General features: G+C 33.8%; 1 protein-coding gene across 2 annotated transcripts; it reads left to right on the forward strand.

Moving 5' to 3' along the window:
- The first annotated feature begins 1 nt into the window (after position 1).
- LOC118469793 (uncharacterized) lies at positions 2-13972 on the forward strand. Of its 2 annotated transcripts, none has more exons than XM_035944850.2 (5): positions 2-2447; positions 3124-3242; positions 8374-8422; positions 8838-8914; positions 11523-13972. In XM_035944850.2, exons 2-5 carry the CDS (start codon positions 3134-3136, stop codon positions 12026-12028), a joined length of 741 nt encoding a protein of 246 aa, XP_035800743.2. In that variant the 5' UTR covers positions 2-2447; positions 3124-3133; the 3' UTR covers positions 12029-13972. The 2 variants fall into 2 exon arrangements, with proteins under 2 accessions (XP_035800743.2, XP_035800742.2); XM_035944849.2 differs by having other exon boundaries at positions 3127-3242.
- Positions 13973-15401: the final 1429 nt, after the last annotated feature.

Consider the following 15401-nt stretch of genomic DNA (forward strand, 5'->3'; position numbering starts at 1 on the left):
GAAGAAACGCCGCGCGTTCTGGTAGGACTTTCAAAGTAAAATGCACATATTCGGTGCTGCGTAGCTGTGTTTCGAGCTTTAATATGTATCAATTGAGCAAGATGCACGCTTTAAAAAGAAAATTGAAACAACTAATTAAAAATATGTACAATTTCAGAACAATTTATAACTCGACATTCTTTTTTACCATTATGTAGCATTTTTGCGTTGATATTTTGAAGGCATTAAGCCGATTTCCTGCAATGCTAAATTTCGCTAGCTTGATAGATTTCTGTTCCATCTTTCAAAATAAAAACCATATACAGAGAATTACTTCAAATTTAAAGGTCTCTTATGTTGAAAATCCATTTTATTGCGTTTTGTGGTTATTATAAACTTGCAGGTGTAAAGTTAAAGCTGTTAAGATATAAACTCGTTTATTTCTGCCATTCCTCAAGCCTTCACACAAGTAGATAATCTCCCAGCTTTACAGGCCAGTAAGAATTTAACCTAAGTCCTATATACCACCACAAGCCAAAAGTTGTCTAACTCAAACTTTGTATAATTCTGCCTCTTTACTGCCTGCTGCTTCACAATCCACCAGGCTTGTTTACTTTCTAGAGCTGCTTTTGCTAACTTTAAAATGTATTAGCCAATAGCAAAGCTCACCAAATGTTCTACTGTTGGCTGTAATAGTGAACGCAAGAGTCTTGTTGCACTCCCAGCATCCGAGGAACTGAAGACTTAGTGGATTGCATTTATTGCCAATGGCAATGTCCCCACAACTGCGAAATCCTCAGTGTTAGCATGTTGTGTGGCTTATGTGGCTAATGTTAGAATTAGCTGTGATCGTATGTCCACAAGTCAGAGTTTGTGTAAAGCTGAGAGACATTCAGAAGACTGATTAGAAACCAATTAACCTATCTTGGGTGGGTAATATTCTCTCCTGCTACCTAAAATAATCACTCAGAAAGAAAGCTGGAAGCAACTGAAGGCATTCACAGCTGTGTTGGCTGCTGTTCAGTCAGCTCTTTTAGGTACCCGCTGTCAATCACTGACACAGAGAGAGTCTTCTTCCTGAAGGCACCTGGGACAGCAGCAGCTCAGGTGCATTTAAAGTTACAGACACTGAAACAGCCCTTTTAGAACAGGACTAAAACCAGGAGTTACGCAGTCATAGTGAGAGGAAGCATCTTTGCAGTACTTTGAGCTAAACTGAGCTGAAAGACACACTATGTTGACATGTGAGACTTTCATTAATATGCTGAAAAAGGGTACAAAATGCAACTTTTAAGTTCTCTCTTACAAGTAATTCTTTAAAGCTTTAGGATATTTTGTAATATGACATATGAAGCAATTATTATTCCTTAGATGCATGACTGATTGGACCCTACTCTCTTCCGTAGGTGCATCAAAAATGAGCCGTAGAAGAATCAATGTCTTTTTATACAATTTTTGTCATTTTGGTTAAGAATAATCAATTGTAATATTGATTACATTATATTTTTGTCCACACAAGAATTATTTCATATTTGAAATATTTTTATTTTTCCACTTTATAACAGATTTTGAACATTTTGCTAATTGAAAAAGAAGAATATTTCAAAGAACAGTAACAGAAGAATGTCACCCTCCATTTTGGTGATGTTTTTCACTCTTCCTCAAACTGTTGCTCCTCTCCGCCCCTCCAGTTTTGTGCACTTCATCACCTCTTCTATGATATTATCGGTGATAAAGAGCATGGAGTAGTAATACAAATATTAGAATTTCGTTTAAAAGTGTAAAAGATAAATTAAAAATCTAAATGGAATGATATTAATGCATGTTTTCTGAGGAATACCTGGAATATGAAATGATAAAAACTTTTCATTACAAAGATATTGCAAGAAAACGACCTCACCGGGTCATTTTTGACCCACTTAAGCAGCAAAGGGTTAATTAGGGCAAACTTGCAGCTGCAAAAGAAAACAGATTTTTAACCTAATCCCTAAAGGCTGTACAGTTATCAACTAATGTAGCATCATGCTGCTAGAAGAGGAACTGAAAATGTAAAGTAAGGGACTCGGAAATTAATGCAGTTTTCTGTCCAAGTGCTGCCGTCATTTGCTCAACTCGGTGAAAAATTTATGCCTAAAATATTAGCCTTGACATCTGTGAGATTACAGATCACACAAAAACAGAGCATTTCTCAAAACACATCTTCTCACAGATGTATAGATTTACTAATCTTGTCTTACTGTCCCACTGACACCCACATGCTGTGGTCGGTGAAGCATGGCAGAGGGTGGGGATAGAGCAAGTCTCAGCCTTCAGATTCTTTACTAAGAAAATTAGAAGCAGCCATGCAAAAATGCGGCCCATGACGACTCTTGCTGCATCTCGCCATCCACTTTCGTCTTCCATTTACTGGCATTAGCTGCCACCTCGCTTGAACCAAACTTCAGAGCCATCAGCGGTTCTCTGGAAAGGTAAGACACAGTCTGAGTGTTTGGAAGTTGATTTATGGTGAAATTATTTAGAATAAACATTATTTTATTGTTTTGAATCCAAAAAGTAAAGGCTACACCCAACTTTAACATTTTTATGAGCATATTTTGCAAAAAACAGATCAGAATACCCTGCAAGAGTCCATTCTGAATCAGCACTCTTTGGGTTTGGAAGTTGTCAGGAAGCTGTTGCAAGCTGAGGATGTGGTGCATACAGATAAACTGGAAGAAAGTACATTTATATGATCCTGTTCATAGAGATAAAGGAGTACGTCTTCCTGGCTGGAGCAAACAATTCATTTGAAAGCTGCCCTCGTCTCCTCAGGTTCACAGCAGGCTCGGATGCCTTCACTGAGTGACTTCAGGTCCGCAGAAATGATCTGTAAATGTGTAAAGTGTGTTGGCAGTGCAGGAAGCAGACTTCCTCACAAAAAGAGTCCCTAGAGGAGGGTTTGTTTGATTCTCAGAATGCTAATGTAAACACCAAAATAACCTTAAGACTTAGTCAACGCATAAAAGAGGAAGTGGTGAATGGCCTTCTTTCCGATCCACAGCTGTGTATACTGAAAAGCAGCTGCTCAGTGTGATCTTAATATAAAGTGTGACTTTAATGTGTGTTTTTTTTGTCATTTTCTTTGTAATATTCTGCGGTTTGAAGCAGAGCGGCCATGGACTTTTTTCGCCAGTACGTCTTGCTGTTGCTGATTGGGATGATTTTAATCTCATTAGTGATCATCTTCATCTTCTTTCTCATCAATAAGTGCATCTCCAGAAGAGGTAGGTGGAATTGCTGCTCGGCACCTCTGACAAAAGTTAACAACGTTTGTATGTCACACAATTTCTTCTCTTGCTCTTATATCAGGAATACCACAACTAGAACCTGTGACAAGACAAATGACCAAACATTTTGCAATGAATGTTGAATATAAACAGAGCTGAAGAGATTGTTGTAAATAAACACCGCATTATGGTCAGTGTTTCTCCTTTAGAATGATAGTCCTGGTAGTGCTTTTATCATCCAGTTTTCACATAAAGCGGAATTTAATGTGCAGAATATGTGAAATATACTGAATAAAATGTGTAGAAGTTGAACATCTTAAATCATATCCTCAGTATTTTCAACGTCCAGGTATTTTCTATCATTTTATTTCACGAAAAGTGCTATAAAATGCATTTAAACCTGTCATCATCACTTGAATTAAACAGAATAGAATAGAAGGTATTTACAGCTGTGAGTTCAACTTTCATAAATGTACTTTCAATTTAAAGTACAATAATTTTATGTCACTTTATACTTAGTCTCCACTACATTCCGTTTATTTCAGTTTTTAGCTACACTGTTAAAAAAAAGGTTTAATTTACATATCAACAGCAAAGCAAAGTTTGAAAAACCAGCCAAACCTTTAAATAACATCCACATTAAAACTCTGTCGTTTTCTAAAGAATAATTCATTCATTTACAACATTTCACCATAAAATTACACTACTGTCACTGTATTAAAATCAGCAAAAAATCTATTGCTATTCTTGTATTTTTACAGATAACTGCCATTATTTGAAAAAAAATGTACTGTATGTATATTAGGGATTGAAAAATTGTAAATACATTTTTAAATCTGCTGCTATACAAATTTTCCCACAGAAAAAAGGTAAAATTTGCATGTTGACCATAAAATAAATAAACAGGACAAAACTGTACAATAATATCCACTTAGAAAAGCTATATTTCTCATTTGTTTGTTCTTTCATAATATGTGGTGTTAAAATTATAAACATTTTTGTGACTTTAAAAAAACCTGCTGTATGTAATGAAAGTTTTTTTAAAACACTTTTTAACCTCCAACCAAAAGTCAACATAATGTTCACATCCAAAATCTGCAGGTTTGCAAATTGCAGTTTGTTCTTTCACCATAGAATTACATTATTGTCACTGCATTTAAATCAGCAAAAAATATATATATAATCATCTTTATATTTTGACAGATATCTGCCATTATTGGAAGAAAATCTATGTATTTTTAAAAATTGTAAATAATTTTAGAAACTATTATTTTGCAAATCTTCCTGCTGAAAAAAAGATAATTGCAAAATGATGTCCACTTGATAAAAATCTGTTTTTACAAATAGTACTTTGTTCTTTTATAATATGTGGTGTTAAAATTATGCAATTTTTTGTCATTTAAAAAAAATCCACACTTTAATTAAAGTTTTCAGGGGAAAAAGCACAATTTGCGTGTTGACAAAACTGAAAAACAATATCCACTTAAAAATCAGCATTTCTACAAATATTACTTTGTTCTTTTATAATCTGTTGTCTTAAAGTTATGCAGTTTCATTGTATTTAAATAAAGCTAAAAACATTATCATTTTTATCTTAACCACTGTAATATTAAGCTACTACTCACATGAATCCATCAATAATTAGAAATCAAGAAAATCTTGTTGATAATGAGGAATATTTGACATAATGCATCATTAGTTTGGAGAAAACTACAAAACTGAAATGTTACTGAGCCCTGGAAGCTGAAATATAATATAATAACTAGAGGTTTAAAGGGTTCGTTCACCCATTTCATAATTCTGTAGCCTTACTTTTTTTGCATTGTTTGGGGTTGGTTTGAGATTTTGAAATATTATCCATTAAAGTTGTGCCAGCAAACCACATCACTGTGGGTAAAAAGAATTTAGTCTTTACTGCACTAAGAAGAAAAAACATCATTGTTCCTGTGTGTTCAGTCCATGCTGACCATCATTACTGCCGGGAATCCCTCCTTTAATTCTGCTCATGAGATTTCTTCTTCATTTTCCCTCTTAAACTGCTACCTAAGGGACTTTCTCTTTGTCCAGATCGAGGGTCAAAGGCTGCAGACTGTAAAGCAGATTTGGTGATTTTGTGCTCTGTAAAAAAAACAACTTGACATCACATGATGTGACTCGTTCATTCTGGGAAATCCACAGACTTTGCCAGAGAAGTTAGTTCCTGAGAAACCAGTAACAAAACCGCTGTTAGGCTAAACTAAACTCACATATGTTCAACGGTACAAAAAAGAAGCTTGAGACATTCTGACAGACAAAATCCTTCCATTTCATATTTAGATATGAGAGCTGCCATTAATATACTACTATGGTTTCTAAGCTTATATTATACACAAAGAGGTGCAAACATCCCAGAAAGCTTTTTCGCAAGAGCATAAACGGTTTTAACAGCAAAAAATCTGCACACTGCCTGATTAATACAGGTGATCATGCAAATTATTGAGATTTGAGAAATACAGAAAGTGTGAGAAGAAGATGCTACTGATTAAAAATATGACTTTGTTCGTAATATTTTGTGGGAGCACAGCAGAACTTTTCTTATTAATTTTTCATGCACCAGCATTATTCACAGTTATGAACAGCAGTATAATATAATCATTAATTTATGACAAGTCAAATCAAGTCACAGTTATTTAAATGGTACATTTAAATCAGCAGATATTAAGCCGATTTCCATTAAAGAAATAAGATTAAAATTACAAATATGCCCGTTTAACGTTAAAATATTCAAGTTAAGACCATACAGTAATGTTTGTTATACATATTTCTGTGACTAATTTAAATAAAGACCCCACAGTATTATATATAAAATACGAATCAAGCCACAGTATAGCTAATTAAAGGCACAACTATATCTGCTATTACTTGAAGTATGTATTGTGCTCTGTCTAATATTGTAGTTAGAACTATACTATAATTAGCTCTGCTAAAATTCTTATAGACACACACTATTGATGATGATATGCTGCTGCTTTGTGCAACTAGTTATGTTCTGAAAGTGTGTCCCTGTTTAAGATGTTTTTGAATCCAATGCTCCAAGATAGGTACGGTGTTTTGAACTGCGGCCTCTCACTGAGAAGCTTCTTCAGATTAGAAAGCTGCTGGATATTTCAAATAACGAAGACAAAGATACAGCGATAAAAAACCCAGAAACCACAAAAGAAGCATACATTTAAAAAATCTCAAGCAATATTATGTCCCTGTAAATATGTAACACTGTATTCCTACAAAAACAGACGCATACATGTTGAAAAGTGTTTCACTGGTGCAGCTATTAGGGGAAATTTCATTTCAACTACTTTGTAAACAGTTTATTCAAGTTGTTCCCAGCATACAGCCCTTCAAAATAAAACTGTTTCAAGATAAAATCGTCCTGAGTTAATAAATGATAAAGATGGATAAACTAAATGTGGCTTCACAAGTCACCATCAAAAATCTGTAGTTTTTTTTTTGACAATGTCTGACGGTAAGCTATTTTTTGACTGTGTTGAAATATTATTATTATTATTATTATTATTATTATTATTATTATTATTATTATTATTATTATTATTATTATTATTATTATCAAGGGTTTTTGATGTGGACATTATTTACATTTCTGACCTTTTGTGGTTAAAATGCAAGTTAATAAATAAATAAATTAATGTTATTTCACAAGGTGTTTTTTTTTTTGCAATTTCACAAAACAGGAACAATCTTTAAAAATAGCTGTAAATTTTTCCAAAAATTACCATTAAAAACAGATTTTTTTACAGTGCACTGTGCCCTTATTCTTTTTCTTATTCTTGTTAGCAAGGGTTCCAGAATTTTTTTCACAAACATGGTAAAACTGTAACATTCAAAAACTGTAAAAACACTGGAAATAATGATGAAATTAATTATATTTTTGGTGGATTTAAATATAGTAAGACGGTGTTACTTTATTGCTATTTTATTTTCAAGCAGTGTAAAAGAACAAATTATAATTTCTAAAAACACAGACTTTTGATGTGGACATGTTATTTGACCAATTATTTTTGTAATTTAGCAAAGCAGGAACAATCTGTTAAAAAAAAAAAAGGAAATTGTTCCAAATTTACAATTAAAATTACAATTAAAAACAGATTTTTTTACAGTGCACCGTACCCTTTTTATTATTATTATTATTATTATTATTATTATTATTATTATTATTATTATTATTATTATTATTATTATTATTATTATTATTATTATTATTATTATTATTATTATTATTATTATTATTAAGAACAAAAACTCTGCCACAAAAAAGAAAAAAGAACTTTCTTTTTACAATGCACTGTGGCCTTATTATAAAGCGTAGTCAGTTTCGGTAGAAGTTAACTTCAGAGATAAATGAAGTGACCAATGGACACTACTTTCACTTTCAAATTCCACAACTACCCGTTTTCTTTAGTTAACTGAAAAACCAAAACTCGCACATCTTTGCCGCGCATGTAGAAGCAGAACGGGAAGAGAAACTGAGCATCAACACTCTGTCAGTGTAGCTGTAAGATCACCCCGTCTGAGGCAAAACAGAAGGAAAACTATTATAATTATATGAATTGCTATTATTAGTGGGACCCTCTGGATCTGATTAGCTCAGATGAAACTTTAATGATCCCTGCGGGGAAACTGGGCTGCAGCAGCTTGTGCAGGGCTTCGTGCTGATTTAGAGTTTGGATAAAAAAAGAGCAAATAAGGGGAAAAAACATCCTACAAATAGTAATCAGAAGTGACACCACATGTTGAGATAAGACAAGAAGACAGAAATATATGTGTGCTTATACATTCTGACATTAAAGTATGCTTTGTAGAAGGTATATTTATGGGTTTTTTTGTATGATTTTCTTATAGTTTTGACCTACTTTAGCTCCAAGTAGATGCAGAACCTTATTGTTTGGTCGTAATGTAATAATAATAATAATCCTGATTTGTTATATTAATTTCTTTTATAATGTCAGCCAAACAATCAATTGCCTTCTGATTTTTTAAAAATCCTCCAAGATTTTTACATTTTATACAAGTTTTTTTTTCTGCCACTCATGTCAACTGTATTTTCTCTGTTTGTTTTTGTATTTTTTCACAGGTAAACACAAAATCCCACATCTTGAGAGAGGAGCTCTCTTCAAAGCCGAGTAAATATATACAGTATATTTCTTGTGTTTAATATTTTATACACAAATTAGATTGTAGTTTACTGTAAAAAAAAATAATAAAAGAAAAAGTAAGGAACAGTTCTATGTAGTTATAAAGAAATGGGCAGACAGTTAGCTTAGCACAAAGGCTGAATGGAAACTGTTAGCCTGGCTGTGTGTGAAGGCAAATATTCATTCTTCATTTTTTGTTTTTAAAGGGGAGATGTACACAATTAAAATAAAGGTTTCCATTTTATGTGTTTAGTTAACACGAAGTTAAATTACATCTACAGGCTATAAACTGCTGATTATTGTCTATTATTGTTGTCTATATGTCAGCAAAGGAACTGGACAAACACATTTTGCTAGATTCCTCACTGAACCTAACCACAAGATACTTTATGCAACTTTTCAGCAGCAACAAATACCAGGAGAGAAACCCTGACGCTGTCAATCCTCCTCTTCCTCCTCGGACGCAGTTTCTCACAGCAGGCAAGTCTCTATCGCATCTCTATCATCTCTATCCCTGAGTCCCCCCATCTCTTCTAAACCACACTCCGTTCATGCACTTTCAACAGATTATCGCAAAAACACTGAAATAAAACCTTCATTCATTCTGTCTTTTGACCATAAACCAAAACCTTAAACACAAAAATAAAAGGGTATTGTATTTGCGGTCGTCAAACAAACACGGATGACAGTGAAATTACGCTATAAAGAAATGGCAGAGAAGAAATCGCCCTCTGTGACTTTTTGTTTTTGCAAAACCTCAAGACTCGGATCCAAAAAAGAACCAGATATTCTCATCCAGACTGAGGTTTTGGGACCAGAGTTTATTAAACCCAACTGAGAAAGAAGCCGAGATTTTATCTGATCTGTCAGTGAGCCGGACAAAACAAGAAAAACAAGAGAATCCATGGTCATTTTTATAAATCAGACCAAAGTCAATGATTTTTTTGGCTCCATAATTACAACTGTAACTGTGGAAAAATTCACAGAAGCCTTTGAATGTGTAACAGCCTGCTGAAAACAAATAATACTTTATGTAAAAACTCTTTAACTTCAAAATGTTCAATTCATCATAACATGTAATTTTCTTAAAACACTACATATATGTACAGAAGTAGATAATAAATTCAACCTTGATTATGGAAACAACAAGACACACAGCTTGTTTCCATTGTGAATAGTTGTTTAATACCAGAAATAAAAGAGTTTTCCCTCTGAAAAAAAGTCAAAATAGGAAATCTGCCTTCTAAAAACCTAATTTGATAAGTTGAGTGAACTTTCAGGTGTTCTTTCATTCAACTCATCAAGTTAAAAGACTTCTGCTCAGAAGAATTTGTGTTTATAAGTAGTGAAGTTGACTGCAATAAAATTTCAAAGTAAAAGCCTCAAATGTAAAAATAAAAAAGCTGGTTTGACCTATAGCTCTTAATCTGCTGTCTGATAAATATTGCCATTTACCTCTATTTCTTTGCACTTTTTTAATACTGAAGCCCCTTAACCTTAAAATATTAAGTTGTGATAAATAATGCTGACTAAATAGTCTGATCAGACGCTAGCAACATGTTTTTTAGTGACATGGGCAAGACTTTTCATTAGAAATTCTAATTAAAATGACTGCTAAAACCAACAAACTTGTATTACAATCTTAAAATGTACAGACATGAAAATTAAAGTTATTTTAAAAAAGTGCCTTGTTGAATCAATTTATCTTTTAAAAGCAGGAATAGTTCATCTTCCTTGTAATGAAAAGAGTTTCATTCAAAAGAGTTAGTTGCATAATTTGCCCACACAACAAAATGATTCCATTTCATAACAGTAAAATATAAAATTGATTAATCATTATTAAATAACATTTAAAAAGAGTCTACTTGTTATAAAAACTCTGAAAATTGTGACAAATCCTACATATTTAGCATGATTCTTTAGTGCTTTGTTGCATGCATTTTTAGAGAAGTTTAATGCAGAAACATTGTGTGGGGAAGCATAATTCAGGGGAACATATTTCTAAGAATCTGATTATTATTATTAATTCTGATTATTAGAATGTTAACCAACACTGAGAAGTGCATCATACAAACATGTGAAAAGGGAAGTTTAAAACTGCTTCTGTTATCAGGAAACAGGTCTTTTTAACACCCTCTTCTTTGTTGCCCCATAAAACCTCAACATTTTGGTACAACCACCACACGCCCCCTGTGGTTGGGTTTGGTATTACACCCGATGACTGAACCTGAATCTGTTGCCGAGTTTCCTCTTATCAGAAGTTGTTTTAGCAGATATTGATTGCAGCAGTGCTACACATAATTATAGTATTTGACCAATTATATTAGAACACTTTACGTAATAATCAGTTAAGCTGCATAAATCTAGTAGACAGTAAAAAAAGAAAAAAAATGTAGATTTACAGAAATGTGCAAAAAAAAATTATAAAATGTAAAATAGCAATAAAACCTATAACTTTGGATTATTGGATTCGGATTATTTTTTAATATTTTTACAATAAAACAGTAATAAATGCATTCACAATTTTATATTATTATTTTATTACAAATATTTCTTCTTTTTTTTAACAAATTCAGGTACAATACTATAAATATATTTCTAAAAGTACTGACAATTAGCAGGAAAAAAGCACTGGTTCTATAATTTTACATAGATTTGTTTGTTAAATGAGAGATATCAGGAATTACGCCCCCCCCCCCCAAAATTACAATCAGTTTTTTTTTTTTTAATCAAAAATCAGTGCACATTATCGATATACATTTGGAATTTTCCGTTGTTTTTATTAATACATATACAATCGATGTAACTGTATCATTTAAATATATATGATTATTATTCATTATACATAATTATTTTGTTTTTAAACACACACACACACACACACACACACACACACATATATATACTTCATTAAACATGAAAAGACAAAATATATATTATAAACATATTATAAATATATTACATATAAATAACTGTATTTTTACTGTTATTTTACAGCATTTTTTTGGTGCCCAGTTGCTGGAATCTTGTCCTAATTTTACAGTTCAATTTGTGCACTAAACCTCTAATATGTAATTTGTTGTTTCAGAGGCCCAAAGCTATGAGAACCTGGTCGAGGTTTCCGACTATGAAGAGTGTACAGCCGACTACGAGCAGAGCACCGACCAGCAGCCGGATTACGTGAAGGTGGAGGAGGAGATCCTTCCTCCTCCTCCACCGTATGAGCATCAAGGTCCAGGCATGACAGCTGGTGTTGCCGGGCAAAGCTATGAGAACCTGGCCGAGGAACACGACTACGAGCAGAGCACCGACCAGCAGCCGGACTACGTGCAGGTCCAGGAAGAGGAGGAGATCCTTCCTCCTCCTCCTCCAGGCATGACAGCTGGTGTTGCCGGACAAAGCTATAAGAACCTAGCCGAGGAACCCGACTATGAGCAGAGTCTGGACCAGCAGCCGGACTACGTGCAGGTGGAGGACGAGGCTGAGACGTTCCTTCCCCATCCTGCAGATCCAGCAGCAGATAATTCATCCACCGAGGACTACGACGACATCGGAGAAGATCAGGGAGAAGAAGACTACGATGACGTGGGATAAAACCATAAGAGAACGATACAGAGACACTGACTTTCCCACCTGGATCCTGCTGAGCGGAGATTCTTCCTACCACAGATTTCTTATGTCACTTGCTTTTTTTTTATATTATTCACAAAAGTGTGAATAGCTGAAGACATCTGCCGAGTGGTGAGGAGACAACTGGTTTGATCTTCAGAGGGTTTGAATCTTCTAAATTTTCTCAATCTCAATCATGATGTCTTCTATGATTCTGATTTCAAACACAACTTTTTTAATCTTAGTATTTGAACAAACTTCTTGGAATTTACCTAAAAAGAATCTATGAACAAGCAGGAACTCAACATCACAATAGCTTATTTTGTAGTCACAAATCCTAAAAACACAACAGTAAATGAAAAATAAACAAGATAAACTTTACCTTTGTACAGTGTTGGTGCTCATGCAAGTCCTTTTTCAGCAATTAATCAAATTTTCTGACAGTAAATTCCAGAGATGTTTCAAAAAAGAGCAGCGACAGGAGTTTTAAAGGAGAATAGATTACATTTAGCTGCATAAAATGAGTTTAAACCACATCCTCAACAGTTTACAGTAAGTTATTTATCTGCAATGAGGTAGAACTTTCTAATAGAGAGTTTCCTCCTTGTAGTCTAAGAAATATCAGTTTTCACAGATTTTGTGTTTTATTATTGAGCTGAACCAGTAGTGTGAAGGGTGTTTTGTTTCTGCTGGGTTTAATCTGAAATAATGTGGAAAACAAGAGAGGGTTGTAGGAAAAGTATACTATATGACCATACAACTATATTTAATCTGGAAAATGTAGTAATAATGATTCGAAACCAGGCAACGGTAGATTTATAAGGCTGATACTACTACTAAAGCAATGGATTTGTTTAACTTTCCAGCAACATTTTTCACAGCCTAGTTAGCGTTTTACCACCAGGCTTGACTCCGCACCACCACATGCTCTGCTACATGTGCTGCAGACAGTGTTGAGGATTGTGATCAATGGAATCTGAGCCTCTATGCTCAACAAAATATGTGGTGACACCATTTCTAAGTTACTCCAAACAGCTTTTTCTGCATTATGTTCTGTAAAAGACACATATTAGACAACATATACAGCGATACCGATATATCTGTGACAGGCCAATATCGGCTGATCGATATATCAGTCGGGATCAAACAATAATAGTTTTAATTGTGCGGCAAAAAGTAGCTTTCTATAGACAGCATAAAAAGCAAGCACAAATGCTAAATGAAAACACAAGAACTACAGAATAAAAGCACACAATTAAATGACAAAATAAAAAATATTACAAGGCAAGTCTATTTGTATTACACAATTCATACACAAGACATTTCAAGGTGCTGGCAAAGATATACATTCAGAAAAATGACTGAAAGGTCGACATACATTAAAATCACAGAAATAAAGCATAAAAGTAGACATTAAGATCATGAAAGTGCATTAAAAGACAAGAAACTAGATGGAGCATCTATGAGATGGTAAACAATATGGTTTTCAGGTCTGATTTAAAAGAGCCGGCAGTTTGAGCAGACCTCAGACGTTCAGGAAGTTTGTTCCACAGGTGAGGAGCATAATAGCTCAATGCTGCTTCACTATTTTTGGTTCTGATTCTGGGAACACACAGTCAACCTGTCCCTGATCATCTGAGGGCTCTGGATGCTTCACATGGAGCTAATGAGTCCAGGATGTATTTTGGCCCAAGACCATTCAGTTCATTGTAGACCAGGAGTCACATTTTAAACTCTATCCTTTGACTAACAGGAAGCCAGTGTAGTGATTTGAAGACCACTGTAATATGGTCCAGTTTACTGGTGTTAGTTAGGACTCTGGCAGCAGCGTTCTGGATCAACTGCAGCTGCTTGATCAATTTCTTGTTCAGACCTGTAAAGACACCATTACAATAATCTAACCTACTGAAAATAAATGCATGAACAAGTTTCTCTGTGTCTTCTCTAGACAGGAAACCCTTGATTCTCACAAATAAATCCCACAACAGATGGACACAATTAAGAAAAGATGGAAAACCGTGTGATTGAATAACAGTATTAAATGTAAATGTGGTAGTCAGATGAGAAACCAAGTCTATAAAAATTACTTTCAAAACATTAGTTAAAGACAGAAACAGTATCAGTCGATTTAATACTAAGTGGATTGGAGTTAGTTTAATGGTGTTGATGTCAAAAGGTACAGTTATCACTGCATTGTGTATATATCAAAGCTTTATTTGTGGTATTTGATCATTCCGTCTTCAGGATCTTATTGTAACAAACATAAATCCATCCAGACAGTAAATTAACCATTTACAGATCACATTTACATCCAGCACTAAATATTAAATGTGTGTATTCGGAGCCTGATATGAGTTAATCTGTTGTTCCGCGGAGCTCCTTCCATCATGTTGTCTGAAATCTATTAAAACCCCACTAGAGTTGAGTCACTGCCATGTGTGAACTCTGCTCTGCTGCCCTAAATACCCACTTTAGCACCAAATGTAGTGAAAAATAGTCCAGAATGTATGCACTATTAACTCTTTTTTTGAGTTTGTTTTGATAAAATTAAGTTGGTTAAACTTTAAGCACATTTTTTGGGAGCAGTTGTTGTTTCAGAGCCACAGAGAGTATGAGGAAGTTGCAGCTTTGTTGGAATTTTAACTGGACGTGTTTGTATTTACTATAAAATATAGAATAATGCTGGCATTATTTTTGAAATATGAATCATTTTGCCACAACAAAACAGCTTCAGTTACGAGTTTAGTAGGATTCATGATTCTTTTCAGAAGTTATGGCGCCTCGGATGAAATAAAATGTCAGCTCAAGTTAAATGCTGCATTTATTATTACAAAGACGTCGTTCCACATTCAGCATTCAGGCTGCGTTCATATAAACTGAGCGCTGCTTTTGCATAATTAATCCCCCCTGAGAAATGAAGATGTTCAGGGACTTTCTGATGGATGTCTTCATCCTTCACCCTGAATGTCTGCTGTTTGTTTTTGCACCTACACTGTAACAAACTATCTGCAAAAAAATTACTACTAACTAAAAAAGAGTAAAGACATGGTGGAATACTGTAAAATAATATCTGTACAGTAATGATTTTTAGCTGATTTAATGTAAATTTAAATCCATACCTTATAAAAGAAGGAATTACTGTTTATAAAAATACAGTTTTTGATGTGAAAATGATGTACAGTTTGGCCTGTTTTTTTCACAATCAACATGTAAGTTCACAATTTTTTTTCTTTGATTTTAGATATTATCTGTAAATTATCAAAACAGGAAAAATCTGTAAAGTTACACCTTAATCTTTATTGTATATATTTTTTTCTTTCAAATAGCAGCAAATATCTGAAAGAGGAATGCTTTTTGC

The sequence above is a fragment of the Amphiprion ocellaris genome, chromosome 14 (assembly GCF_022539595.1).
Source record: "Amphiprion ocellaris isolate individual 3 ecotype Okinawa chromosome 14, ASM2253959v1, whole genome shotgun sequence".
NCBI lineage: Eukaryota > Metazoa > Chordata > Actinopteri > Pomacentridae > Amphiprion > Amphiprion ocellaris.